General features: G+C 58.1%; 4 protein-coding genes across 4 annotated transcripts; all 4 read left to right on the forward strand.

Moving 5' to 3' along the window:
* Nucleotides 1-18904: 18904 nt before the first annotated feature.
* Nucleotides 18905-20037, forward strand: LOC311421188 (C-C motif chemokine 3-like). The gene is made up of 3 exons (XM_084492790.1): nt 18905-19051; nt 19206-19320; nt 19513-20037. Exons 1-3 carry the CDS (start codon nt 18979-18981, stop codon nt 19616-19618), a joined length of 294 nt encoding a protein of 97 aa, XP_084348916.1. The 5' UTR covers nt 18905-18978; the 3' UTR covers nt 19619-20037.
* A 647-nt stretch (nt 20038-20684) lies between these two features.
* On the forward strand, nt 20685-22149 carry LOC311421335 (C-C motif chemokine 4-like). The gene is made up of 3 exons (XM_084493090.1): nt 20685-21069; nt 21405-21522; nt 21881-22149. The coding sequence occupies exons 1-3, from the start codon at nt 20997-20999 to the stop codon at nt 21978-21980; spliced, it is 291 nt and encodes a 96-aa protein (XP_084349216.1). The 5' UTR covers nt 20685-20996; the 3' UTR covers nt 21981-22149.
* Nucleotides 22150-23049: 900 nt separating this feature from the next.
* On the forward strand, nt 23050-24028 carry LOC311421514 (C-C motif chemokine 5-like). The gene is made up of 3 exons (XM_084493455.1): nt 23050-23233; nt 23519-23627; nt 23809-24028. Exons 1-3 carry the CDS (start codon nt 23161-23163, stop codon nt 23897-23899), a joined length of 273 nt encoding a protein of 90 aa, XP_084349581.1. The 5' UTR covers nt 23050-23160; the 3' UTR covers nt 23900-24028.
* Nucleotides 24029-24507: 479 nt separating this feature from the next.
* On the forward strand, nt 24508-26725 carry LOC311421500 (PHD finger protein 7-like; the record flags this gene model as incomplete). The annotated part of the gene is made up of 9 exons (XM_084493443.1): nt 24508-24525; nt 24569-24742; nt 24830-24931; nt 25234-25358; nt 25431-25593; nt 25682-25788; nt 25907-26020; nt 26250-26368; nt 26514-26725. The coding sequence occupies 9 exons, from the start codon at nt 24508-24510 to the stop codon at nt 26723-26725; spliced, it is 1134 nt and encodes a 377-aa protein (XP_084349569.1).
* Between the last annotated feature and the right edge of the window lie 230 nt (nt 26726-26955).

A 26955-nucleotide genomic window follows, 5' to 3' on the forward strand; every position in this document is an offset into this window, starting at 1 on the left:
AGGCAGCTGGGCTTGGCTGCTTCCCACCCCCCCGATGCCATTTGGGGGGGTTTTGGGGTCCTTCCCCATCGGCTGGGGTGTGGGGGGGGGAATGGGATTTTGGGGAACACCACCGCCAGCACACCTGGGGAACGCCACGCTCCCCTCATGGTGCCAAACAGGAATGTCCAAGCCCCGGTCCCCCAGCACCACCCCGAGTTGGGCTTCCACCAAAAATGAGGGTAGGGAGGGGGTCCGGCACCCCCAGCCCCCCAGCAGCAGAGGGGGACAATGCTGAGGCTGCACCCAGGGGACTCCAAATCTTCCCCCCTGCCCCATCCCAGCGGCACAGGGCTGGAGACACACAGAGCAGGCCAGATGTCCCCCCATCACCCCCCCACGTGGCTCCTGTGCCCCCTCCCCACATTTCCCTTCCTCTGCCACCCCCCTGAGCCCCCCCCATGGCCCTTCCTGCTCCCCTGCCATATATTTTCCTTTCTGCCTTCACCAGGAAATATTGGCCAGCGCGTTCATCCTGGAAGCCTCATTGATAGGGGAAGTGCATAAGACATCTCCATTAATGCCAAAATAATTCACGGCAATTAATGGGATTGACCTTGAGCGGCGACAGAAGGCGAAGGAGCCCCTGAGAAGGGCCCGCTGGGTGTGATGGCGAGCAGCAGCACCACGGGGGGAGGACGGACCCCAAACCACCCCCAGAGCACCCAGCACCTTTGGGTGCTGCCAGGAGGCTTTGCAAGCCGTGCCGGGTGCCAGGAGGAGGCCACCCCTTGCTGGGATCATGTTGGGGGGGAGCTCTGCCCCAAAACCCACCCCAGGACCCCTCCGGGAGGGCAGAGCACGGTGTCCAGCGTCCCCAAAACGCCCGGCGGCTGCGGCGAGGGGTCCAGCCCCAGCAGGCAGGCGACGGCCGCTGGTTTTCAGAAAAATCCCGTGATTTATAAACCACTCTCCCGATTGCTTTGGGGAGGGGAGGGCTGACTCACGGGCTGCAGTCCCCGGGGACGCGGGGAGAGGCGGTGGCACGGCCGTGATTCATCCCTTCAGCCCGTCCCCGGGGCGCAGCCTCAGTTTCCCCACTCCAAACCTGGCCCCGGGGCAGGGAATCGGGGCCGGTGTCAGCACCACGCATCCCATAACACCCATCACGGGAACATTTCCCCACTGCTAGACAAGGGCTTTGAAAGCAGGGTGCTCCCGTGCTCCCTGCCTCTGGCAGGTTCTTGGCACCGCCGCCGGGATATTTTTCAGCTGGTACAGAAATCTGTATTTTCACCCCGCCTGGCTTTTATTTATGGCTCCGGGTTGGCAGGTGGAGGGGTTGGGGTGGGTAAGGGCAGGTGGCTGCGATCCCGGTGCTTTGGGCGAGGACCAAAGCGTTGGGCTGAGGCTATCATGTCAGGGGGCATCGCGGCCCCGCTGCTCCCCGGGCACAGGGACATCCCAGCCGTGCTCCCCCATCCCAAACCCAGCCGGCAGCAGGAGCAAACCCCAAGCGAAAGCATTTCTGAAAGCATCCGCGCGGGACGGCCCCGTTAATCCCCAGCCCGCATTTCACCTGCCGTTAATCCCGGGGCAGCACTAATCGCCGGGATAACAGCGGCCGGCGGACGCTAATCCGGCCCTAATCCCTGTGGGAGCTGCAGAGGTGTTGCACGGGGCCGAGGCACAGGGATGCCAACCCCGTCTTTTTGTAGGGATTTAACAGAAAAGCGAAGGGCCAGGGGTGGGGTTTGCACTTAGGGGGGACACCACGGGCTGCTATTTTTCAGGCTCTGACCCCAAAGAGCCTCCAAAACCGATAGATTGCCTATAAAATAGGGAAAAGAAAAATAAAATAAAATAAAAAAAAAAAAAAAAAAAAAGGAATAATAAGGAATAAAGCCTCAGCCAAAACCTCTCACTTTGTGACTATTTCTCAGCCAGGATCACTGCAGGCAGGGGAGTTCCTCACCCTAAAAGCAGCCACCCTACTAGTGGCCAGAGCGCTCGGAGCTGGCCCCACAGCCGATTCTGCGTGGGTGGGGGATTAATGAGCCTGGAACGTGATTAAAAATATATAGCAATGCCCTCCCCCTTGGAAGCAGCACCCGAAATACATTCATATCAGCCAACTTTCCTTATATAGTTCTGATAATGACATAAATATAGAAATCCCGTAATTGCCATAAATTCATTTTATGTTATTATTTCTAAAGAAAAAGGAAAAAAAGACTTTTATTGTAACTCTTTGTCCAGCTGGGGGTTTGGGTTTCTCCCCTGGGGTTCGTGTCACCACGTGGCTGTGGCTCCCTACGGGCATCCGTGGCTCTGTCCCACTCCTCTTCCCCGGGTCAGGGCGAGCCTTGGCTGATCCCATACAAATTAAGCAGAGGGCACAAAGATCCTGCAGGTTTTGGCCATGAAGTGGTGGAGAGTGGGAAAGGAGCCTGCTGGGATCACCAGCAATGGGATCAGCTTGGGGACCGTCCCCGTCACCAGTCCCCACGGCCACCCCACAGCTCGCCGTGTCACTGGGGTGATGCTCGCAGAGCAAAATGGGTGGGAAAAGCAGGAAATGGGCACAGATGGATTCATTCTCTTACAGGACATAGGGTTGAGAGGGAGAGGGAGGGCAACAGGAGGCAGAAACCCTAAAACCATATATAACCAGTCCCAGAACATGGGATAACAGGGAGAAGAGCTACAGCGGGATGCCAGGGGACAAGGCAGTGCTGGTGGCCGTCCCCAAAGCCTTGCTTCCACCCCATTTTGCCACAAGGGCTGCTGAGCCCAGAGCTCGCCCCATGGCCCACAAATTGTTTAGGCTGTACCCCAAACAGCGTAATGGCACACAGGGTATCAGAAGCACTATTTATACTATTCCAATAAATATTTTAATAGCATATAAAAGTAAGGGAAGGGCGAATCAAAGCCAGAGTGCCAAGCCATTTTGGTCTTGCGAGATAAAAACATTTCATTTCAGCTTTACTGTTTGGATTCGTCTTTGCCTCTCCTTTTACATTCTGCTGAAATATTAATTTCGGGCTATATCATAGCCCTTTAATATTTCATCTGCCATAACAAGTCAGCATTACCAAAGTTGTTGGGGCTCCGCATGGGGGAATGAAGCGGCCCCATGGGTGGAAAACCCCGCGGAGTGGCTGCTTTGAAATGGAAGGTTTCAACAGACTACCACTCATTTATTCCCCTTTCCTTCCCCAAATTTTCACCCCATGGGGTAATTCTGGCATGAGCACATGGTGCAGTGCCCCGTATGGATGGAGGCAGCCCCGCATCCATGCAGAAAACCCACGAGCGCCGCGTTTCCCCACGCCAGGGATTCACGCACCTAATTACAGCAGCTACAGAGGAGGGGGCGGTTATCTTGGCAGCCGGCAAGGCCAGCAATAGATTTTCTTTTCTTTCCCTGTTCTTTGTTTTCTTTTATTGCTTTTTTCCCCCAAAGACAAACCCTGGCAGAGATTCGACCGAAATCAGCGCTGGGCTGTGGGGGGAGGCGCGGCGCGGGGTGGTGCTGGATAACAGGGACAGCCCCAGGTGGGGATCAGCCCATGTTTGGTGTCATTTTATTGTCACCTCAGAGAGGGAAAGGGGATTTGCATCCCCTAAATCAAATAACAAGGCTTCGATGGCCGAGAGGTGAGCAGAAGCTGCAATCAGTGGGGATTTGGGGCGGGTGTGAGCGACCCCAGCCCAGAAAGGGACCTGCTGTCGGGGAATCCCTGCCTCTGCCTACCCAGACCCCATCACCATATAGATATATATATAGGAAACCAGTGCAGGATCCCTTCTTTTCCAGCCCCTTCCCCATATATTGTCAGGGGACGTGATCCTATTTGGGACATGCATGGCAGCGTGTCCCCAGGACGGGGCACTGTCCCCATCACCTGTCCCCACGCTCCCACGGGGGGACACCAACCCATCACAACCCGCGTTGCCCTCCCTCTCCCCCCCCTTTCCCTGCCTCTCTGGCCAAGCAGGAAAGACAGACAGCGAAAAGCACTTAAGAGGAGGAGAGGAGCCCATTTGCTCTGCTTTCCCAGTCCCCCCTCGCTGGCTCAGGCAGGTCAATTTTCCGGAGGCTCCCCCAGTCCCTAATCAGATAAGGGCTGTATGGGGTGGGGGAGGATTTAGGGCTGCCCTCGGCGGTGCTGTGTGGACGAGCTCAGAGCTCTGTCAGCTCCCACCCGTCCCCAAAACACCGAGCACCCGCTCCTGGCCGTCCCACCCATGGGGTGCCACCCCGTACCCACCAAACCCACACCCCCCCGTGTCACAGCGTCCCCAGCCCTGCTTCTCCACGTGCCCCCCAGGGGATTTTGGCCATCGTTAGGATGGGTCCAGCGAGGAACTGCAAGAAAAAGGATGCTTGGTGGGGATGAAGAGAAAAAAGACCCGGTGTCCCCCTCTGCCACCTGCCTGGCCCCGTGGGGACGGGGACAGGTTTGGGGACAGGGCGGTCGCCAGCTGAGCAGCGAGAGGCCCCGGCAGCGAGCAGGGCTTCCCTTTCCCCTTCACTGGACCTGTCACAACTGTGCTCAGCGGGGACTGGGAAGAGCTGGGAGAAGGCCTGAGAGCAGCTCAGCACCCTCAGCCTCGTGGGATCTCCCCCCCGACACCACCCCGTCCCCTGCAAAGGGTTTTCAGTGACCGCAGAGGTGTTTGTTCCCCGGGGACCCCACTAAGTGGGGATGCTGGAGCTGCTAATTGCGAGCAATGAGGCATCCAACACAGCCCCAGGGGGGCACTGCAGCCCTGTTCTCCCCCTCAAAACCCCCCCAACCCTCCCCCAGTGCCTGCCCAGCTCGTGTGTGTCCAGTGGGATCAGGACACAGCAGCTGCTAATTCATCCATGGCCACCCCGCTAATGGCCACGCTGCCGTCCCGGGGGCACCTGGTCCCATCTGGAGCCCAACCCCACAAAACCCTTTGCTTGGTGCCATTAGCAGCCCCCCCCTTAGGGATTTGGGCTGTTCCCCTCCCCAGCTCTGCTTCTGCAGCTTGTCCCAACCCTCCCCAGGGGGGGAAAAGCCCTACAAGACCACTTAGGGCCATGCATTTTTCAGGAGCCTATTTAGCAGCATTAGAGGGAACCATTTTCCCATCTGGTTGTGCACAAAGTGGATTAACCCCTTCGGCAGCCCCGCTGGGCTCAGGGGAGGCTGTGATTTTGGACTGGGGGGTTGTGAAAGGTTGGGGTTTTATCCATCCTCCTTTCCAGCCAGGTTTGGGGCTGGGGGTGTCGGGAAAAAGGAGCTGGAGCTGCCCGCACGGCACTGGGGTCCAGCACGGTGACAGCGCCGGGCTCAGCAGAGCATCCTTCACTGCTCAGCGTGCAGGAGGTGTTGAAAAGCAAAGAAAGCCCCCCAGAAAGCTGGGGTGTGGAAGAAAAGATGGGCAACAATCAGGAGAAAGGGGCTGTTTTCCCCTGGGACCTGTTACGGGCTGTTTCTTAGGGGCCAGGAGGGAAAGGCTAAAGGTTTCATGGCAAAAGCCGGCGGTTCAGACCTCTGGCAAGGGTTTCTTTCAGAGCTCAGCGATTTCTGAGCGGAGCACTTGTGACCTTGACAGTATCTGGCCAAAGATGATTCAGTATTTGGCTAAAAGGTGTTCACGTCTCATTTAAGCCCCCGATGTCTTCAGTGCTGTGCCTGATGCGTCCTTTGCATCCATCCCACAAACAGGGCTGGACGTGGGGCTGGTCCACAGCAGAAAGGGCCCCAACATCTTCTGGGGGAGGAGAAATCCACCCAGGGGGGGGCCAGCAAAGCCTTTTTGGACCAAGCTGAGGTCTGATGGGCAATCACATCCCTTCTTGGAGCTGGGCACAGAGGGAGAGGCTCCCCCACCCTCCCAGAGGCCATCTGAGCAATGCACCCAGCACCACCACGTCTCATGTGCTGGTGGCTGCCAGATCCATATCCACATTTCACTGCAGCTTTGAGCCACAGGCCAAAAGGAAAAAGGAATAAAAAATATGCACGGTGATCCAGAGCTTTCAAATAACATCTCCCTTTATGCATTCCCATAACTCAGCTGAAGACCGCAGGCTCCCTGCACTCAGCTCCACCGCGAGCTGCTGCCCGCTGCCTGTTCCCCGCCTGCTCCAGCACCCCGTGCCCACGCTTTGCAGGCTCCAACAGCCCTGAGGGCTCTGCGAGAGGCAGGAGAAGAGGCTGAGACCCTGCCACCGGCAGGCAGGGTGGCCTTTGTCACCTCTCTTTGCCTCAGCCCTGCTCACTGTCTGCGGGGGATGCCCAAATCAGCACGGGTGCACCCCCTTTGCCAGCTTTCCTCTGCCCTTTCCCTGGTGCCTCCCCGGGTTTCAGCCCCGGTCTGCGAGCCCGGCAGCAGACGATTTAATTTTAACTTCACAGCATCTTTTTAATGCACTTCTCGGAGCAGAGGAGCTGTGCTTGGTGGCTGCTATGGGCTGCAGCACGGGAGCCCAGGGCTGGCCCAGGGGACTGCGTGGCACCAAAGCTGCACAATTCCCTCTCCACATCACCAGGCATCACCCAGGGTGAAATCACCGACTTCACAGTATCAGAGCGTGCAGAGAACAACCCAAAAAGCACAATGCAGCCACCAGGGTCCATCTGTCCCCTTTTGGAGCTGCCTGTGACCCCTGGATTTCCCCCCCGCTCAGGGGAGCCCTGCAGTGGAGGTGCTGCAAATGTTCCCAAACAAACGAGGCAGCGAGGAAAAGAAAAAGCATCCAAAGGCCACGCAGGGGAAGGCAGCAAGTTTCCGCTCGGCTGGGCAGCGAGGGGGTCTGTGGTGTACCAACAGCGTCTCCCGCTACCAGTGACATTGAAGGGAGTTGCAAAAAAAAATCCATTTTCCTCACCCAGAATGGAAAGCAAAAAAAAAAAAAAAGAAAAAAAAAAGAAAAAGACATTTGCAGCCTTGAAAGATTTATGTTCCCCCTCCAGAAGCTGTCAAGAGGCCCTGGGTCAGCTCGGTGCAGGTGCTGAGCACCACCAGGAGGGTCCCCAGAGTCCTTCCCAAGGTGGGGGGGACACGGGGCAGGGGCAGCCCCAGGGCTGGGCCAGGGGCTGGGGGCAGAAATCCCCCCCAGCAGGGTTATTCTGCAGGGAAAGCACCTGCCCAGCCCCACCCATCAGTGATCTTAATTAATTACCATCCTAATTAATTCCTATGGCTCCCCCTTGCACTACCCCATCTTACTGACTCGCCTCTGAGATGCCGGGGCTGTGTCTCCATCCTCCTCGGGGGCTGCAGCCCCCCACACTGGGACCAGTGCTCACCTAACTGGGAGCAGCCCCTGGCCACCAGAGGGAGAAGCTTCAAAACTTAATTTGTGCACCTGCTGACGATCAGGAGGCTGAAAAAAACAGGGCTGAGGGGGTTTCTTTTCTCACCCCTTTGAGCATCTTTCTCCCCAAAAAGGAGGGAGGAGTAAGGCAGGGGTTCCCCCTTAGGCGGCTCACAGTGTTGCTTTATTTTTATTTATTTTTATTTATTTTTTTTCTTGTTTTTTTGAAAGGGAAACCCAAAACTAGTGCAAGACACGAGCCCTGAGCTGTCTCTCCCACTAACCGAGGGGCAGGAAGATTTCCAGCCCCGCCACCCGTGAAGCCTTTGCCGTGCCCAGCGCTCGCTGCTGGCTGTGCGGGGTGGTGGCACCGAAGCACTCACAGCCCCAAGCTGGACCCAGCACCCGAATCGGGGCATAAAAACACAGCATCGAGCCGAGAAGCTGCCTCCAGCACTCTGCAAAGCTTTTATGGGCCATCTGATATTCCGAAAGCACCGGAGACAGCTCCTAGAGGTACCAAACAGCTGCCCCAGCGCGTCTGCAGGGCCCTGCAATTAGCAGTAATTAGCAGCAGCCCCTGATGGGGATGCATCCCTGGGTCCGACGGGGTCTGACGCTGGCCCAGGCCCCCCACCACCACTGTCTCCCACCGCGGCAGCCCCGGGGGCTCGCTGGCTCCCCGTCTGCCGGCGCTGAGCCCTCCGGAGAACTCTCCGGCGCCGCAGTTATCAGCGCGGCCGCAAGCCAGACCTGGCAGAGCGTTAGTGCCATCCCAGGAGCCAGCCGGCTATTTTTAATGCCACTAAAACACAGGCAATTTTTCACTTAAGCCTCCATCCCGGCCTCCCATTTACCTGGGCTGGAAGCGAGCAGCAGCTCCGGCAGCCCCCAGCACCCTGCGCTGCGCCTGCAACACCCCGAGGCTCCCTGCAGGGAGGATTCACTGGGTTCAGGCTGTCCAGCAGCAGGACAGTGCCTGTCTGTGGGGCTGGGAATGGGGTCTAACTTATCCCTTATCCCTTATCCCTTATCCCTTATCCCTTATCCCTTATTCCTTTTCCTTTTTCTCTTATCCCTTATCCCTTATTCCCTATCTCTTATCCTTTCTTCCCTATTCCCTTTTCCTTATCCCTTATTCCCTATCTCTTATCCCTTATCCCTTCTTCCTTATTCCCTTTTCCTTATTCCTTATGCCATATGCCTTATTTCCTATTCCTTATCCTTTATCCCCTATTCCTTATGCCATATGCCACATGCCTTATTCCTTATTCCTTCCTTATTCCTTATTCCTTCCTTATTCCTTACTTTTAATGTTTTATTCCTTATTCCTTATGTATTTATTTTCTTATTTCCTTATTTCTTATTTTCTTATTTCCTTATTTCCTTTTTCCTTATTCCTTTATGTCCTTACCCCTTATCTCCACCATTCTGTACATGGAGATGCTCTGCTCCAAGCTCACTTTGGAGACCAGCAGTATTTTGGGTGCTGTTATCCAGGAAAAAGGCCCTGGGCAAGCCAAGGGAAAGCCTTGGGAGCATCTCCCCAAGAGAAATTTTGGGGCCAGCTGGGTAGGGGTCACATTCTGGCAGGGACATCACCCCTCAGGCTGACCCTAGCTGATCCCATAGCAGGGAGACCCGGGGTTCAGCTTCCCCTGCGTGCAACGGCCGATGTTCTGGGCAGCTTGGATTTCAGCAGCGTCTGCTCCTTCAGCATCTTCTGCCACTTCAGCACTTGCCGATGCTTTGGTGTGGGCAGTAAGAGCAGCTCGGTGCTTCCCGGCAGCCCCAAGCCCTCCCCTCACTGTGGGCTGGCTTTGGGATGCCCACGGGGAGGCACGGGCACGAAGAGCATTAAGAGGAGGAACAGCAACGCATTAACGCGGCGCTGCATGCCCATCCTGACCCTGCGGCCCGCAGGTTTCATAGGTCTCATAAATATATTGACAAGGGTTTTTTTCCCCTGTGCTGGAAAATGAAGGCTTGGAAATGGAAAAGGCTGAGAAACCCTGCCCTGGTGCCCTGCACTTACCTTTCTCCTGCCTCTGGCTGGGAGCCCATCGTGTCCACAAGTGCTTCCCCGTGTCAGAGGGACAGACAGCCTCATGGAGAAGGGAATAAACTCCCCACACACCCCAGTATATAACAAAAAATGATTTTTTTTTTCCCCAGGATGAATACTTTCCCATTTCGTGGAGGGGACCAAGGTTTCCCTGCTGAAGGACGGGCACTTGGCACTAGCAGTGCAGCTGGGGCAATTTGTCTGGATTTTGCTGTGAGGAGAGGATTCCTCCCCCCTCCAAATGCAAAACTGTGTGCCTGGAAGTGGGAAATTTGGGAGATCGGCTTGTGCTGATGACCCGTGCCATAGCCACATAACTCAGCATTTGCAGTGCCTGCAGGCACCGAGCTGAGCCACTCTCTACCTCCCTTCAACCTGCTGGGAATTTGGGGAGGGGGGACCAGCAGCAGTCTCCAATGACCCCAAAGCAAATTCCTCTTCTCCCTTTTTTAAAACTGCCAGAAACTGGTGGCAAATCCCATTTCCCATCACTCTGTTTCCAGCCCTGTTCAAGGTGCAGTGTCCCCCCAAAAACCATTGCTCTTTGCAGCAGCCCTCACAGTCCAAGGCTGGAGCCCCGCACTTTGCCAATGGATTATTTCTCTATTAATAAAATCTCCGTAATTAATGGGGTTCGGGTTGTGGGTTTGGTTTCCCAATGCACACAGCCCCACGGGCCCTCGTGCCCCAGTGACCAGCAGGAGCTGGCAAGTGGGGAATGCTAAAAAAGAAATCACCAGGGGATTAAAATGAAAAACCAACCCCACCAAATGCCAAATAGGATCTGATAGCGGCGCAGCCCGCTCAGGTGGGCTGATGGAAGATAAGGACCCGGTGCCACGGAGAGTGGAAAGCTCTCCAGGAGGAATATTAAAACCTTGCCGCAGAAGGATTGGAGGTTTATCGGCGTCTTTTGATGGTAATAGATTTTTGTAATAACCCGACTTTATTACTGGAAACAATGCGAGAATGCAAAGTGTCTTGGTGTCTAGCTGGGAGCATCCTCCAGCCCCTTCAGCTCCCTGCTCCCGCTCCCAGAGCCCTACCACTGCCCAGAGGGTGCAGAAGGGTCTTGGTGGGAGTCAGGGAGGGAAAAAGAAATCCCATTGCAGCCCCGTAAAACCACCTGAAATTCCCTAGAGCCACCCGGAGACGGCGGGGAGAGGAAAAACGCTGTCAGCGGGGCTTCAAGCCGCCCCCACGTCGCCGTGCTGTGCTTTCTTCTGCAAACCGCTTCCTGCCAGGCAGGTGCTCCTTCCTTTACGGGCTCTTCACACCTCCCCAGCGCTGCGGTCGCCGCTGTTATGACGCTGCATTTCTTCGCAGGCTCTGCAGAAAGGAGCCACGGAGCTCGTCGGCATTCGCCCCCCGGCTGGGGGAGATTTTGGGGGGAGAGGTGGAGCCCAAAGCAAATCCCCCCCTGGGAGCGCCGAGCCATCCGCACAGGGTTATATTTTTTTCTGATTTGTTTTTTTTTTTTTTTTTTTTGGCTGAACCCTCTGGAGCTCAACCTTGGGCTGGTGTCTTGTCTCCCCCACCAACCCCAAACCCACATTTTTTTCACCTAAATCAAGCCAGCAGCCGGATGAGCGCTGCCGTTCCCCAGCACCGAAGCTGAAGCCGGATCTGGCAGCACCCCAAAACCTAAATCCCCCCCTCTGTGGAGAGCCCTGGTGCCAGCCTGGCTCCACTGTACCGGCCTCACACAAATCACATTGAATTATTTCATTGCTCTTTCTGGGAATCACCAGTTAAGGCTTTTACGCCGCACGTGCTCCCGGCACAGAGAGCTCCTGGTTTTATCCACCTGTCAATTTGGGGTCTGCCCACCCTATAACAGCTCGCGGGAGAAAAGGGAAGAGGAAAAGCAAAAGCTGGGCTTTGTCATGCAAGAAGATAAGTCTGTTTCCTGGTTTATAAGCATCATTTCCCAGATACCCATCTGAGCACCAAAATACCAGCCAGACACACTGGCAGGGGAACCACAGTGTCCCCGGTAAATAATGCTGGTGTCCGACCTTCTCCCCTTCCCCAGGTTTTCTGGGCCCACAAGATGGATCTGGAGACGCCAAAAAAATAATCACAAACTTGTCTGAGTTCTGTCAAGTAGTTGATTAAAGAAAATAAAAGCTGAGGAAATCAGAATGCTTTGGGTTTTGCATGGGCAGATGGATGCTCTGCCTCTCAATCACTTTTCTCTTTGAAGCAGCCTTCGGGGAGGCTGGAAATACCCTGAAATCCAAGCGGCTCCCACCACAGGGTTTCCTTTCAGCCCCCAAAACCTTATCATTTAATTAAATCCAAACCCAAACGCTTTGATTAGAGCCCAAGACAGAAGCATCGCTTTTTTCCCAACACTCCTAGCAGCCAAAACCCCAGGGACCACAGGAGTGGGGGCTCCCGTGGGTTTCCCAGCCAAGCAGAGGTGACACAGCAATGGGGACAGACGCAGGTCCCAGCCGGGTGGCATCTTCTGCCTGGAGACCGAGGAGGGATCTGGGGGAAATCACGGGTCCCTCCTCTCCCAGAGCAGCTCTGGCTCACAAACCCACCTCTTCCCACTAAAAACCACGCTCGGTCCAATCCCCTTCACCACTTTTTCTATCGTGTTACATTTTTGTTATTATTTTTTTTGGCTGGATTTTTTTTATTTTTTAATTTTTTCAGCAGCTGCCGGCTGAAAGTAGCGGGCCGGCTGCAGGCGCACGCCTCGCAACTCTGCCTGACCTCAGCTCCTTTTTTTTTTTTCCCTACAGAGATGGTTTTTTATTTGTTTATTTATTTTTTCCTGGCTCATTTCAAGCCTGAGCTCCCCAGGCACTCAGCCCCAGACACTCCCTGACATCTGCTGAAATCCCGTACACCGGCGGGGGAGCCAAAACGGGCTGGGAAGATCGGGAGCCACGCACGAGGAGGTTTTGGGGCTGTGGTGGGGCCAGGAGGGGTTTTTGCTCCCTGCTCCCTGTTACCCATGGGCTGGGGTTGATGATCAGTGGTTCTCACATCACCCGGGTGAGGTTTCAGTGGTTGTAGGGGCGTAGAAGATACATTTTGGGGTCTGGTCACATTAGGCTCAGTGCCATGAATTTTCCACGGGGACCGTGTGGGCCAGGCAGGGGTTTGGGGCTGCAGGAGCTGCTCCGATTGTCCCACATGCACCAGGAGGCTCCTGGAGGGAACGAGGCAAATGAAACCCAAACTGCCCCAAAATTACGGCGTGTGGCCAGCCAGGGCAGCACACCCCGCACACCCCCAGCCCTGCCTCCTTCTCCTCTTTCCTTCCCATCCTGCTAATTTCAATCGCGGAAAACTCCGTCTGGGTAAAATATAAAGCCAGCTATTTTATTTTTTTTTTCTCTATATATTATTATTATTATTATTTTGCATATTGAGAGTGTAGTGGATGTAAACCGCGTTATCTGGATGGCTTGCTGGCTGAGCACAGCCTCCGTTTTACCATACTAATGACTTTTTACACTCCAGGTAAAATCAGAACAAGACAAGAAGGTTTTAGAAAGCTCGTTCCGACAAATTCCTCACTGTAATTACTGGAGCAGAAAGAACTCATCAGCAGTACATGCCGTTGCTCGGGGCGCTAAAAGTCTCGAGTGGTGAATGGCCCAGATACGGGGGAGCAGCAGCCGTCACCGCCGCATCGCCGGCCCGGCAGGTCCCGAGGAGGCGAGGAGAGCTGCTGGCAGCTTCCCCCGGCCGACGGGTGGCACGAGAAGCAATTTTATAGCCCAGCGCTTCGGCAGCCATCCGTCCTCCCCGGGGTGCCGCGGCGGGTGGCGGCAGGGCGTGCGGTGGGGCGGGTGCACGGTGCTGGTTGCTCGCTGCGGGGTCGGCGGGGAAAGGACGGGGAGCAAGGAGCAGGAGCCTTCGTCGTGCCCGGTGGGTGGGTTTGTAAAGGTGGTGGCATCCAGAAAAGGGGGAGTAACCCCTTGCTTAGCGGTATTTAAGAGATGCTGGAGGGCCACGGTGGACACAAAGCCCAGGTTAAAGCTCTAGGGGTGCAACTAGCACCCAGCAGGATGGCCCATGGGGACCAGCAGCGGGACAGAAGGAAGGGATGGGGCAGTGCGGTGTGTCCCTGGTCTGGTCCCAGCCCCAAACCCTCATCCCCAAAGGTGTTGGGTCTGGACCCCCTCATGGTTTGCACGTGGAGCCACTGGGTGAGGAAGGGGCTGGGAAGGTCCCCAAGAGGGAACCAAGCCCAGAGCACTGATGGGGTCCCCAAAGCCCAGGGTTGAGCTGCGCTGGGACCCCAGCTCTCGCTGCAGCCCCAAGTGAAGCCTGTGGGGTGCAGCAGAGGCGCACCCCATAAGTGCCCCCTTCCCTGACCCTGTTTTGGGGACTGCTGTGGCCCTGGTTTAATGTCCCACGAAGGAAAAGAGGGGCAGGGAGGGAGGTCATTGCCCAACCACACCTTGTCCCTGGCACCAGGGCAGGATGGAGACCCCAGTGCACCCTTCCTTTCCCCCCCCAGGCAGGCAGAGGGGATGACAGCGATGGGGGATGCCCTCCCCAGCCTTCACCCTTTCCCGTGAGCTCTGGGGCAGTTCATCTCCTCGCTCCTCTGACCTGCTGTAACAGCACGCAGGAGACTTCAAAGGGATGAAGGCTGAGGAGGGAAGCACCCTGTGTCCCCCTGGGGCCCGCAGCACCCATCTCTGCACCATCAGGGGCTGTTATCAAACCAGGGCAGCTCCGCAGACAGCCCGGCGCTGCCACCAGCACAGCTGGCACCTGCACGGGGGGGGCCAGGACCAGTTGTGTCCCCTGGCAGCATCCTTCACCCCGCTGTGTCCCAGCCAGGCTGCGGGAAGGGCTGTGCGTGAGCCTCTTCTCTCCCTTTGGGACTTTTCTCCCCTTCCCTTGGGGTGTCTGCACCCCAACTTCTGCCCCGAGCCCGGCAGCGCTGGCGCGCACGCAGGGGGTGGGTATCCCTGCTTCTAATCTCTCTATCTCCTAATTAAATATTGATGGCAGTTAAATATTCATGGAACATTTTGGCTCCGAGTTTTTATCTGTCTTCAGGCATACGCGGGGTCTTTGATGTGTTATTTTTCTGGTCACCCGAGGTCCCAGAAGCCTCCAGACTTGTCAACACTATTTTGAGCATTTTCTCCCCCTTTCCACATGTGCATTCATTTTGGATTCCCTGCTTCTTTTTCCCCCTGTACCCTCTTCCATATCTCTTTCCCCAGGACAGAGCAGCTTTCCCCCATGCTGAGCATCCCCAGCAGGGCTGATCCAGTGCTGGTGGGACCCAAGGGGATGGGGGATGGATCCCTTCCACCTCCTCCATCCCAAGAAACTCCCAGATGGTTCCCATGGGGCTGGGAGCCCCTTGAGGTCCCCAGAGGACAGGGCCATGAGGTTGTGGGGCCGGCTGGAGCATCCCACCTACTCCATACCCCCAAAAAAAACAAAGGGTCCCCAGCAGGGCCCGAGGCAGGTGTTGGGCAGGAGGAGTGGGCACGGAGCGAGCTGTTCCTTGGGCAGCACTGACATCTTCTGCCAGACCGAGGGAAAACAGCAACCAAGGCTCGGGGAGATTTCCAGCCGAGAGCAAGGCAAGGCACACATCTCCCCGGCCTTGCACGGGCAGCAGCAAACTGGAAAATAATTCAGAAAATTAGCACACCAACCCTTGGCTTTGATTTTTCAATGCACGACGTGCCTAGCCAAAGGAGCAGAGAGGTGGAAGGTTTTTCCCATCACCTTCCCCCAAAATACTTGCAGAAGTATTTATGGGAAAGCTCCCGGGGAACGCGGGAGGACACAACCCAGCCAAGCTCCCCGTCGATGCCGTTCTCTGCTCCCCACCACCACCTCCCTGCATCTCTCCAGTGCTGCCCAGCCTGGGCTCTTGTGCCTGGAGAAAATCCACCCAAAGCAAAAAAAAAAAAAACATCGAGGTCTTTAAACAGCACCAGCAGTCTTCACCCAGAAGCAATACTGGAAGCACACGGAGATCCCAACAAGTCCCCAGGCTTTGACTTTTTTTTTTAACCCCAGCTCCCAGTGCAGAGCATTTCATGAGCATCTTACTTTATCTTTTGGGGTTTCTCTGTTATTATTTTTTCCCACCAACGAATGCTGCTTCTTGCCTTTCAGGTTGCTGGGAAATGATGCATGTGCAGCCTGCAGGCTCAGAAGCCAGGGTGCAGGCAGAGGCAGGGAGTGCCTTGGGTTTTCTCTGAGTTTTCAGCTCTTGGTTTTTGAAAGGCCAAGGTTAGGGAGGGGGAAGCTAACACCCAGCTCAGGCAGCCCAGCCCTGATCGTTATCTCCAGCAGAGGAGTTTGGTGTGAAATCAGCTTTTCAGCCAGGGCTGCTCAGTGACAGTCAGGATGTTGGGGACCAAAGGACACGGAAATGAGTCACACACCCGTGGGGGTGCCCAGGGCAAGCGGGGGCTTCAGCCAGGGACAGTTTGGGGAGGAGAGCTCTGGGGGAAGAGCATCTCAAGGGGGGGAAGCAGCAAAGACCCTTTCCCAAGCTGTCCAGAAAGAAGCCATCATCCTAGACAAAAGGTTTTTGCCTTTATTTTAGGGGCTTTGGGAACATCTTTGGGGTCCCCAAGCCTGCAACTCACTGCGGCCCCTGAGGCCATCCAGCTGTTGCTTTGAGTGGAAAACCTCTCCCTTTGGGGCTGTTTCCCCCACCATGGGATGAGGAGGACCCACACCCCCAGTCCAGCACTGGGAAGGGGGAATGTCCTCATCCAGACACCAGCCGTTGATCCCAAAATGAAGACGTGTGCTCAGAACACCATGGATTTACAGGAAATCATCCCAGCTCCCTTGGCTTTGCTCAGTTTTCAGTTTCCTCAGCTGGGAGGTGCTTTCGCCCCTGATGGATGCTTGTGAAGTGAGGACTTGGCCATGACTCAGTGAATGAATTCTCCACCCAACAAGGATGAAGCCATCTGCTCCATCCCATGTCTTTACGCTTCCACCTCCCAGCAGCATTTGAGAGCAGGGGATGAGCCCATCCCCGCAGCCTCGGGGCAGCTCCCAGTGCCCGGCTCCGGGTTTTGGAGTGAGCCTCCGTGGGGTTTTCCAGCCTCAGACCAAAAAACCCTCCACCACTTTTTGGGGGAGAGGATGGCACCTCTCCAGGTTTCCAGCCGCGCTCTCCGCTGGGGTGTAGGTTTTGGTGAGGGGTGACTAAAAGCCACCGGGGGAAGGTGGATGGGTCTCATGCCAAGCTCAGCAGAAACCATCTCCCCCGGTGGCTGGGGAAGTCCCGAGGGTGGCCAGGGACAGCAGGGACACTGTCAGCCTTTAGAAAGGAAATCTCACGAGTGGGGTGTGCATTAAGTGCTTATCTCGCCATCAGCCCCGGCAAGGTAATGGAAACGCTGATCTGTTCCAACCACGACAAGAGAGGTAAAAGGGAGAAGAGTAAACCAAACAAATCCTTCCAGCTGTACAGAAAGCAGCCCTGACCAGGTGAAGCTGCTTTGATTACACTCATTATTTTGGCTACCCCGGCGGCAGCAGCCATCCCGTCCCGCAGGCGCTGCGCTTAGATCTTCGTCCCCTGGGTTTATCGATCAGCTGGGACGAGGAGCACGCCACGGCATCAATAACGCCTGTGCAAACACAGCTGAAAAAGCAGCTGTCGCTGCTCTGCATCTCTAAAGGATGAATTCTGCTCAGTGTGGGGCTGAGGCATCGTCTTGTGATCCGGCAGGGGGATAGCAGCGGGAGCTTGGCACCATCAGAGCACCCAAACCCCTCTGCCAGTCCCCAAATCCACCTTCTTCTGCGTCCCATAGGATCTCCCAGTGAAGGAGAGGGACAAAAGCCCCACGCAGGAGGGAAGGAGAGGATGCTGGACCCGCTCCGTGGTGCCCACATCCCTCCTCCACGTGGCGGAGGCTGGAGGTCTGCCTCCATCCCGAGGCCAAGCGACCCCGGAGGCACCGGGAAGGCCGGATAAAACAGAGACAGATGAGAAATGGTGACATTCCTGGGGATTAATTGCATGGAGTCACCTAGTGCGTGGGGTGTTCCCATCCTCAGAGTCCGATGGGGGCTGAAAATTCACCTGGCTCTAAAATCACCCACCCCGGTGCCAGCTCTTGGGGCTCAGGGCGGAGGCGGCCTCAGGTGTTTGGAGCATCATCCTCGGACTTCCCCAGCCTGATGCATGGGAGTCCTGAAAAGGGTTTTTTCCCATTACAACAAAACCTCATTGTTTTCCTTGCATTTCTGTTTCTTGTTCTCATTGCCGGGAAAACACCGTAATTTGGGGGCTGAACATTCCCTGTGTGGAAGCAGCTGGTGCTTGCGAGGATCCAGCCCAGACTTCCCGTGGCCACATCCAGCACGAGCCACGCTGCCGAGAGCAGGTCGTCATTTCAGAGCCACGCCGTGCTCTCACCGGGGAAGGAGCCAGGCTCAGCGGGGTTTCAGCCCATCCTTGTAGGGTAGCAGGGCCAGGAGACCTCAGGGCATGGGGCTAAGAGAGGGGAAAGGATGGATCTGGGAGGGGAAAGTGGAGCCAGGTGTCCCTTTTCCTCCACTCCCGGGGAGTCAGCTCAAGCTGGAGGAAATTAAACTGGTGATGGGAAGGGGCTGCTGGCAGGCACGGAGACATGAAACTCCCCCTTATTTGCACACCAGGGCACCTCGCAGCCCCCTTGCCACACCCCAAATGCTTGTGCCCCATCAAGGGAGGCTGGGAGCCAAAAACTCGAGGCTGGTCCTTTGGGAAACAGCTCTGGAGAAGAGCCAGCGGAGGGAGGCAGGAGGGTGGTATGGTCCTGCCACGGAGGGGCCCGGTTCCCTGGGGATGGGGGCAGCCTGGACCCCCCCCCCAAAGCCTTCAGCCCCTCGCAGGTGTCCCAAGCCACGGGGATGTGTGGAGGTGGGTTGCAGCCCACCGCCCACCAGCTGTCAGCAGCTGGAAGAGGAGCTCTGGGATTTGTCTAGGCTGGGAGGGGGGAGGTTCGGACAGCTGGGGCAGGCAAAACCCCCTGGGGAGGTCCCAGTCTGGCCTCTGCTGTTTCCCAGCTTGTCACAGCCAAGAATGTCACAGCCCATCCCCTCTCCCCAAAAAAAAAAAAAAAAACAACAGCAGGAGCCACGTATATTCCTTCTGCAGCTGGTCAGAGGCTGTTTCCCTATGGCTTTCTGGGATTCTGGCACCGGGGTTGGCCATCGGCCCCCATGCTGGGATGCACAGCGATGGGACACAGACATCTGCTCTACTCCCATGGACACAGGGCTGCTGCTCCCAGATGTGGTGTCCACGGGGAGCGGGTCTGGCTGCCAGCACCCTGCTGGGCTCCTAGATGCCGTCCTGCCCTATGTGCCCTGCAACCCGCCTGGGAATTGGGGTGTGGAGCCAAACTCGGGGAGCAACCCACCCATTAGCCCCAATGCCAGAGGCAGGAGTTTGGAAAATCCCAACCCCATTGGGTTCTGGGAGAAGTTTTTCCTCCTTGGGAGAGGAAGGAAATCGCCCACCCTCTGTGCTTTGGGACATGGCCAGGAACCAGGTCCTCCCCCTGTCTACGCAACTGCTGGCCCCACTGGAAGCAGCCCCATAAAAGCAGCCCCATCCCAAGCAGGAGGGAGCACGGAGCAGCCCGCAGCCCTCCTGCAGCCCAGCATGGCCAAGGCAGCCGGGGCCTTCTGCGTCCTCCTCCTCCTCATCATGCTTTGCTACCAGAGCCTGGCCCAGAGTGAGCACGGCCACCCGGGGGACTGGGGACGGGGACAGTACGGAGACCCCCGAAAAGAGGGAGGGGGTGCATGGGGGTGGGTTTGATTCATGCAGGGGGGTTGGAAGGGAGCTGGGGGCCTCCAGGCTGAGCTGAGCTCTTGCTGTCCCCCCAGGAGCCCCAGCCGTGCCCGACAAGTGCTGCTTCAACTTCCAGACGAGACGAATCAAGAGGGACAACGTCGTCTCCTGCTACGCCACCAGCCCCGAGTGCCCGCACCAGGCGGTGATGTGAGTACCCCCTGCCCCTTGGGTGGCACCGAGGGACGCAGGCGTTGCTGCTTCTTTCTTTTTGATGGCCAGACCTGCTCCCCCACTGCCCAGGGGTGGGATGGGGCATGAGGCATCTCCGAGCTCCACCAAAACTGAGCCCTGCAGCCCTGTAGTGCGTCCCCTCTAAGCCTTTTGCTTCTCTCTGCACAGCTTCAAGGTGAAGAGCGGCAAGGAGATCTGCGCCCAGGCGGGCAGGGCCTGGGTGAAGAGGTACCAGCAGAGCTTCCCAGTCAGCTCCTTCTCCATCCCCAGCTAGCGCGGCCATGGGAACCCCGCGGGGCCCTCCAGGGTGACCCCGTGGCAGAGGTGGCCATGGGGACATGAGGGGCAACGTGGCACATCGTGGCCCCATGCCCAGCTCCAGGCTGACCAGCACTCACCTCTTTGTTTTTTTTTCCATCCCCGGATCCAGCGTCCCACTGAGACGCCCAAACCCTGGAGCTCTGCACGCAGGCAGCTCCGTACCTCCTGTATCTTTCACTGTCCCCCACCCTGGGACCAAGGCAGGACGGGGTCTCAGGCAGGGGACAACTGCTTTGCGGGTGGCAGCACCGGCGGGTCGGTGGCACGGCGCTCACCAGGCTTCCTGCAGCATAGGGGTTAAGAGGGAATAGCTTCACCCTTTTTTTTTGTACGGCGCGGTGATGGAATTAAAGGGAACTTTGTACACACAAACATCTGGCTGTGAAGTGTCTGGGGAGCAGGCAAGGTCCGCCTCTTGGCTTTCTCTGGGTGCAAAAGAACATCTGTGAGCATTGGACTCGCTAAAGCACTGGGAAGAGATGAAGTCCTGGCCATTTCTGATGTGTCCTGGGGGTGGGAGAAGGGGGAAGAGGGATTCAGGGGGTGCACGGGGTCAAGAAATGTCCATGTGGGCTTTGGGGAAGCCACCAGTAAGAGGGGTGAGAGGTGGGCACAGCGCTGGGTCGGTGCCAACCTGCAAGGAGGGGGCTTCCCGTGCTCATCCACCAGCTGTCCCCACGGAGACCCCGGCCAAAATTCAACCAGAGCTGCCCCTCGGGGGTGCAGGATCTGGCCCTGGTGTCAGCCCCCACTCCAGGGCTGTCACGAGGAGATGCGATGGGCACGGTCACCACCACGGGCGGCACCACGGGTGGCACAGCCCCCGCCGTGGGCAGCCAACACTCAGCCACGGGGTCTTGGGTGGGCTGGTGGAAGCCACACGCCCCCGTGAAGAACAGCAAGAGCAGCATCGCAGCCAGGATGGTTTTTGAAAAGAAGCTCTCCCAGGGCTTTGCTGAGTGCAAGCATCATCCTGTGTGGTTTGTCACAGTGGCAGCAGCCGAACCCAAAATAGATCGCTGTCCCCAGCGCATCACCGGTGGCGCAGAGCTGTGGCTCCTCACCAGAATTTCCAGCCGTCCTGGGCTGTAGGTTGGGTGTGAGCAGGGGCTGGAGCAGCACCGGCCAGAGGGAGGAATTTCCATTCACCACTTGCCCTTTATGAACACCGATGAGCAGTTCTTCCACCGGGGAGAGTCCCGGGGTGTCATGGAAATGCTGCCCGGGGGCTTTATAACGCTGAGGCGCAGGCAGGAGAGGCAGGTAGCTCACCGTAGCCCCGAAACAAGCAAGAGCTACGGGTCGCTGAAACTGATAAAGCCAGGTTGGATATGAAGCTCTTCTCCCTGACCCTGGTCGCCCTACTGCTCGCTGCTGTCTGGACTGAAAGCTGGGGCTTATCCTGTAAGTACCGACACGGAGCTGTTTGGGGTCGGGGGCGCAGCTTTGGTCCATGCTCCTGTTGGGGAGTTGGGGTGCTGGAGGTGTCCCGTTCCTGTTAAATGGAGCCAAAATAGGCTCAGGCACAGCTTCAGCAGGTGCCGAGGGGTCTGGGCATGCCCCAGGGGTAGGGGCTCGTTCCTGGGGCTTTCCTGATGGGCAGAACCAGGGGGGTCCATCACTGGGGCAAAGCCACGGAGCTGGGGACACTCCAGGGACCCTTGGAGCAGGGGGAGCAGGAAGGTGCTTGGGGAGCAGCGACACCCCTGGGGACAGCACCAAGCCCTGTCTGCTCTCAGTCCGCAGCCCCCACTCCAAATGCTGCTACAAGGATATGTTCGTCAAGAAGAAAATCCCTGCCTCGCTCATCCGGAGCTACGAGAAGACGCTCCCAAACTGCTCCCGCAGAGCCGTGAGGTGAGTGCCCAGGTCCCCCGGCCTTCCTCCCCCAATCTTCCTCCCCCAGCCTTCCTCCCCACCACGCTCCTCACCCTCACTCGCCCACCCTCCCTGAGGCTTCACCTGCCATCAGGGACACCCCAAAATGAGTCACACACCCACCCTGCCCCGGGTGCTGTGTGAGATGTGCCCCCCCCTTCCCTCTTTCTTCCAAATGTCCCTGCAACCCCAACCCCCTGTTTCACTGATAAAAATGGGAAGGAAGCCGGGGTTTATAAGAAATTTAAGATGCCCAAAGTCAGCATTTTGGGGGATAGGGGGGGTGATGGGGTCAAAGAGGGGGTCACCCCATCTAACACCACCCTTCTGCCCCCAGAGTGGAGCTGCTGAAGGGGACGAAGGTCTGCGTGGACCCCATGGAGCCCTGGTTCCAGCAGTACCTGAAGGGACAGAATCTGAGCAACGCCTCGGCGTGAAGCCACCACCGCCATGCACCCTATTTATTTGTGCCTCACCGCTACCTGCCCGTGGTGCCTCGTTAACCCATGGGGCCGGCCCCAGCCCCTGCTGCCTTCGTCTCCCCTCTGTTCCTCTCCACACCCGTGTACAGACCTTGGTTGCCTTAATAAAGAGCCCTGTCCTGAACTGGAGTGAGACTTAAATCCTGCTGGAGGAAAGAGGGGTTTGGGGCGGGGTTGGCATCCCCACGGGGACCGGGAACTGCCCAGAAGGTGTCGGTGGGGCAGTGAAACCAAGGGGGTGAAGGCTGGCCCCGTAGCCCCCCCACATTGAGCTGTCCCTACCCCATTATGGGTTTAAGGACGCTGAGGATGCCGCATGGGATGTGAATTTAGGCAGACACAGGAGAAAAGTTGGATTTTGAGGACTTGGGGGGGGAGGTTGTTGCTTTCCTCAGGAGGGAGCCGGGAGTTAAACACTGGTGGCTGCAGAAGGACAGAGCCTGGGGGCTTGGCACCGTCCCTTAGCCCCAGCTGGGCCCTTGCAGATGGGCACCCCGGGGTGGCCCTGCTCCTTCTGGAGCCTGGCAGTCACCAGCACCAGGCGGGGACAATCCTTCCCTTCCCACCAGAGCCCCTCCGCCACCCCAAGGTGGTAACGGGGACATCGGGTGCTCAGCAGCCTGCTGCCAGGACGAAAGATATGGGACTGTGGGGTGGTGGGCACTCTGTCACCAAAGTCCTTACGCTCCAAGTGATGGAAACCACGGATGCTTTAGAGCTGGTTGAGCACAGGGAGGATGGAGCAGCCTTGATCCACCCGATTCCCATCGGGGCTCCATCCATAGAGCCCCGTGTCCCAGCCTGGCTCTCACCACAGGGCTTTGGGCCCCAGTTTGTCCCCAGCGAGCATCAAAATGGAATCCGAAAGCAGTGCTCCTGTGGCTGGCGCTTCCCCTTTTGCAGCTTCCTCGCTTTCTCCAAAAATCAGCATTTCTTCTCCAAAAATCAGGCTTTCTCAGCAAAAATCGGGTGTCCTGACATAATTTCCTAGGAACAATGTATGCATCCTTTTCTGCGCTTGCCCAGTGGCCATAGGATAAAAGGCAGAAGCAGGGGCTGAGAATTGTGCAGAGGAGAGCCCCGCAGCCACCCCAGCTCCAGCCCTGCTTGCCATCCGCTCGGCCCCCTCAGCACCATGAAGGTCTCCGCAGCTGTCCTGGCCGCTCTCCTCCTCCTGGCCCTCTGCTCCCCAGCTGTGGCCAATTTTGGTAAGTCTGGGTGTCACCGTGTCCCCCTGGGGCTGGGAGCCCCATCCCCATAAGGCAGCTTCTGGGGCAGACGGAGAGCACCATCCCCCTTCCCATGGATGGGACCCTCGTGGTGGGGTGCGGGTGGTTGCCACCAGTGCTGGGGCTCAGCCTCAGGGATGGCATCTCCAGGGGTCTGTCCTTGGGGGATGCAACACGAGGGGGGGACGGGTGATGGCAAGTCCTTGGGTGGAGCACTGGCTGTAGTGTGGGGTCTCACTGAGCTCTGTTTCTCTGCCCCCACAGACAACACCCCCACCACCTGCTGCTTCAGATACCTGCAGCGCCCCGTCCCGCGTAGCCTCATCACCTCTGCCTACATCACCAGCAGCAGCTGCAACCTGCGAGCAGTGATGTGAGTACCCTTCATTCCTGGGGTTTGAGATGCAATGGCCAGGGCAGAGCCCTGTGCATTGCCGGGAGGGGGACAGGGGATGGGAACGTGGCTGGGGACATGCAGGGTGCTGCTGGCAGGACCCAGCTCCGGCCCCCTGCTGCCCCCTCCCAGCATCCTAACACTGGTTTTCTCCCTGCAGCCTGGTCACCAAGAATGGGAGGGAGATATGCGCGGACCCCCAGGCTGCCTGGGTGAAGGCACACTTGAAGCACTTTGAGAAGAAAAACTGACCCTTCCCTGCTGCTGCTGCCCCAATCACTGCTAACAAAGTCAAATTACAAAGACGACGGAGAAGACATCAAAATGCTTGTCAAGAGTCGGGGGCTCTGATGCCTAAATAAAGTGCTTGGCCTGCAAAACCCTTTGTTTGGCTCTCGTCTCCCTGCTATACCCCCTGGATGGGAGCCGGGCCCTGTGGGGTGATGCTGGCATCCCGACATGGGGTCCCTGTCCCTCAGGACCCCCCCAGCACGCTCAGCTCCCCGTGTTGTGGCTCTGCTCATCCTGACATCACCACCACGTCACCTCCCCTGGGGTTCCTCAGTGCTCCATCACAATGCGCGGGGCCGTGTCACACACCCATCACCCCCCCCTGCCCCCCAGTGCAGGGCGCTGCCACCAGCTCGGCTCCCCTTCTTGTCCCCAAAACTGTGGGGACAAGGAAGGGGACGGTTCCTGACCCCACCGACTTCGCCACGGCCCCATGTGGTGATGGAGCTGAGATCCCGGCGCCACAGGGTGCCACAACCCCCCCCAGCCGGCCCCCTCAGTCCCACAGCCCCACTCAGGGTGCTGGCAGGGCCCCTTCAGGTGCCGTCCCCCCCAAAAAAGAAGCGGCATGTTCCTGAGGAGGAAGGTGAGCGCAGAGCATCCCCGTAGGGGGTTTGCCTCTCCCCCAGCCCTCCCCCATATGCTGTTGTCACCCCTCTGGGCCCCCCCGGCATGATGCTGGGGGTGACGATGCCACCGTCCCCATGGCAGTGTGCAGGCTGTGCCAGCGGGCAGACGGTGACCCCGAGGTGTTTGGGCAGACGTGCCAGCAGGACGGGCTCTGCATCCACGAGAACTGCCTGGTGAGCCCCTAGGGGGTTCGGCCCCCGGCCCCCGACCCCATGCCAGCAGCTGCCCACCCCGCACACACCCCCGGCTCCCTCTTGCAGTACCACGCCAGCGGGCTGAGCCAGCGAGGGGCTGACGGAGAGGGTTTCTTTGGCTTCCTCTTCCCCGACATCCACCGGGAGCTGCAGCGGGTGGCACAGAAGGTGAGGCGGGGGGGACGTGTCCCCACCTCGGTCCCTGTGCCCCTGGGTTGGGATGCTCCAGCAGCCGGCTGCAAACAGCTCACCACAGCCTTGTTTGTCCAAAAAAAGTCTCTTTCCCTCAAAACCTGAGCATTTTGAGAACGCTCAAAGGGGTTACGGGTTAAGGGGTTAAGGTTTTATCAGAGGTGCGGTGTCCCCAGCCAGGTGGCCAACCGAAATGTCACCGGGCTCTGTGGGGCATGGGCTTCCTGAGCACCCCGGGAGCCCCACGCTGATGGCAGCCACCCTCCTGCTGTCCCCAGACGTGCTGCATCTGCTGGCAGCGGGGCGCCTCGGTCACCTGCCAGGTCCGGAGATGTCCCCGAAACTTCCACTTCCCCTGCGGCATCGAGCGGGGCTGCGTCTCTCAGTTTTTCGGGGAGTTCAAGTGAGTGCGGGCACCTCGCGGGGCTGGAGGAGGGACGGAGCAGGGAGCTGAGCTGCCAGCCCTGTCCCCCAGGTCCTTTTGCTGGCAGCACCGGCCGGCACAGCGGCTGCGAGTGCCGCAGCAGGGCCACAGCCTGTGTGTCATCTGCCTGGAGGCGGTGGCGAAGCGGCCCTGCTACAACACCCTGGTTTGTCCCATCTGCACCAGCGCCTGGTTCCATCGCCGCTGCATCCAGGTGGGTGGCATCGCCCCCCAGCATCACCCAAACCTGTGGGGGGGGTACGTGGGACCCTCCCACCCCGCTGATGCCACCCCTGCCCCAGGGCCAGGCGCTGAGCTCGGCCCTGCACCATTTCCGCTGCCCGCTCTGCCAGGACATGCAGACCTTCCAGGAGGAGATGTTTCGCCTGGGCATCAAAATCCCCGACAGGTCAGCATCCCTCTCCCTGCCTCTGTCTGGCTCCACAATGAGCCCCAAGCCAGTCCCCTCCTGCCTCTCCAGGGTCCCCCTCATCCTCCCGGGACTGAGCTGTCCCCGGCTCCCGCAGGGACGCTGCCTGGGAGGAGGACGGGGCTTTCGAGGAGCATTACCAGCGGCACAGCTCCTGCGACGCCAGCCAGTGCCTGTGCCCAGTGGGACGGGAGCAATCAGAGGACACGGGGTGAGTGGCGGAGGCCCTGTCCCCACAGCAAGGAGATAACGGTTTTGTCTCCTCCTTCAGGCTGGGACGGAGGTTCCCCAGGGTGCTGAGCTCAGCACGGCACACGGTGCATGCTGGCAGCTCAGCCCCATCTGCTGGGGTGGGAGCGGGACGGACGCCACCAGGGCTGGCACCCCACAGCCCTGGGACCCTTGGTGACCATGGGACATCGGTCCCGTCGGTCCCCCAGGCCCTGGAGGTTGCTGCTCTGCAGCTCCTGTGGCTCCTGCGGGACCCATCAGCTCTGCTCCGACGTCGGGGAGGACATCAGCTCCTGGGAGTGCAGCGACTGCGCCGACACGTGCACCGGTGAGAGCTGCAGCTGAGGGACATCCCCATAGACACGTGGTCACCATGGTCACCTGCCCTGGAGAGAAATCCCAGCCATGGGACCAGGAGATGGGCACAAGGGTGTGATGGATGGAGCTTGTGCTCATCTCCCTGCCCTTTGCAGCCCCCTCGGTGTCACCTGGAGCAGCCAACCCAGACCCCACAGCCCCGGCACAGGGACCCACGTGCAGCACCCCGGCTCCTGGGAGTTCAGGTCTGGAACACGAGGTTGGGATGCTACAAGTTCACCCTGGCACCCAGCTGCCCTCCCAGCCCACAGAAAGCCCCTCGGCCACCTCCCAGCCACTGACCAACAACCCTGGAGGATGTCCCTAATAAAAGGTGAAACATCACAGGTGGGTTTGCTGATGTGCCTGAGCACTGCAGGACAGAGCAGCCGCAATGGTCCCGACCCTCCTGTCTGTACTGCAGGGGCTGTTTCCCATCGAGGAGCTGGTGTCAGGACCCCAAGACAAAGTTCCAACAGCACCCGGTGGGGATGTGCTGAGGTCAGGGGTTGCTCTGCAGGAGCTGAGCCCAACCAGGGAAGGGCGAAGCGCTATGGC

The sequence above is a fragment of the Aythya ferina genome, assembly GCF_964211825.1.
Source record: "Aythya ferina genome assembly, chromosome: 19".
NCBI classification, from domain to species: Eukaryota; Metazoa; Chordata; class Aves; order Anseriformes; family Anatidae; genus Aythya; species Aythya ferina.

Bases quoted from the DNA above. Each gene is read 5' to 3' on its own strand.
- LOC311421188 (XM_084492790.1), top strand. From the start codon at position 18,979: ATGGCCAAGGCAGCCGGGGCCTTCTGCGTCCTCCTCCTCCTCATCATG. The intron at 19,052-19,205 runs GTGAGCACGGCC...CTGTCCCCCCAG, and splicing joins CTACCAGAGCCTGGCCCAGA to GAGCCCCAGCCGTGCCCGAC. The intron at 19,321-19,512 runs GTGAGTACCCCC...CTCTCTGCACAG, and splicing joins TGCCCGCACCAGGCGGTGAT to CTTCAAGGTGAAGAGCGGCA.
- LOC311421335 (XM_084493090.1), top strand. From the start codon at position 20,997: ATGAAGCTCTTCTCCCTGACCCTGGTCGCCCTACTGCTCGCTGCTGTC. The intron at 21,070-21,404 runs GTAAGTACCGAC...GTCTGCTCTCAG, and splicing joins TGAAAGCTGGGGCTTATCCT to TCCGCAGCCCCCACTCCAAA. The intron at 21,523-21,880 runs GTGAGTGCCCAG...TTCTGCCCCCAG, and splicing joins TGCTCCCGCAGAGCCGTGAG to AGTGGAGCTGCTGAAGGGGA.
- LOC311421514 (XM_084493455.1), top strand. From the start codon at position 23,161: ATGAAGGTCTCCGCAGCTGTCCTGGCCGCTCTCCTCCTCCTGGCCCTC. The intron at 23,234-23,518 runs GTAAGTCTGGGT...CTGCCCCCACAG, and splicing joins CCCAGCTGTGGCCAATTTTG to ACAACACCCCCACCACCTGC. The intron at 23,628-23,808 runs GTGAGTACCCTT...TTCTCCCTGCAG, and splicing joins TGCAACCTGCGAGCAGTGAT to CCTGGTCACCAAGAATGGGA.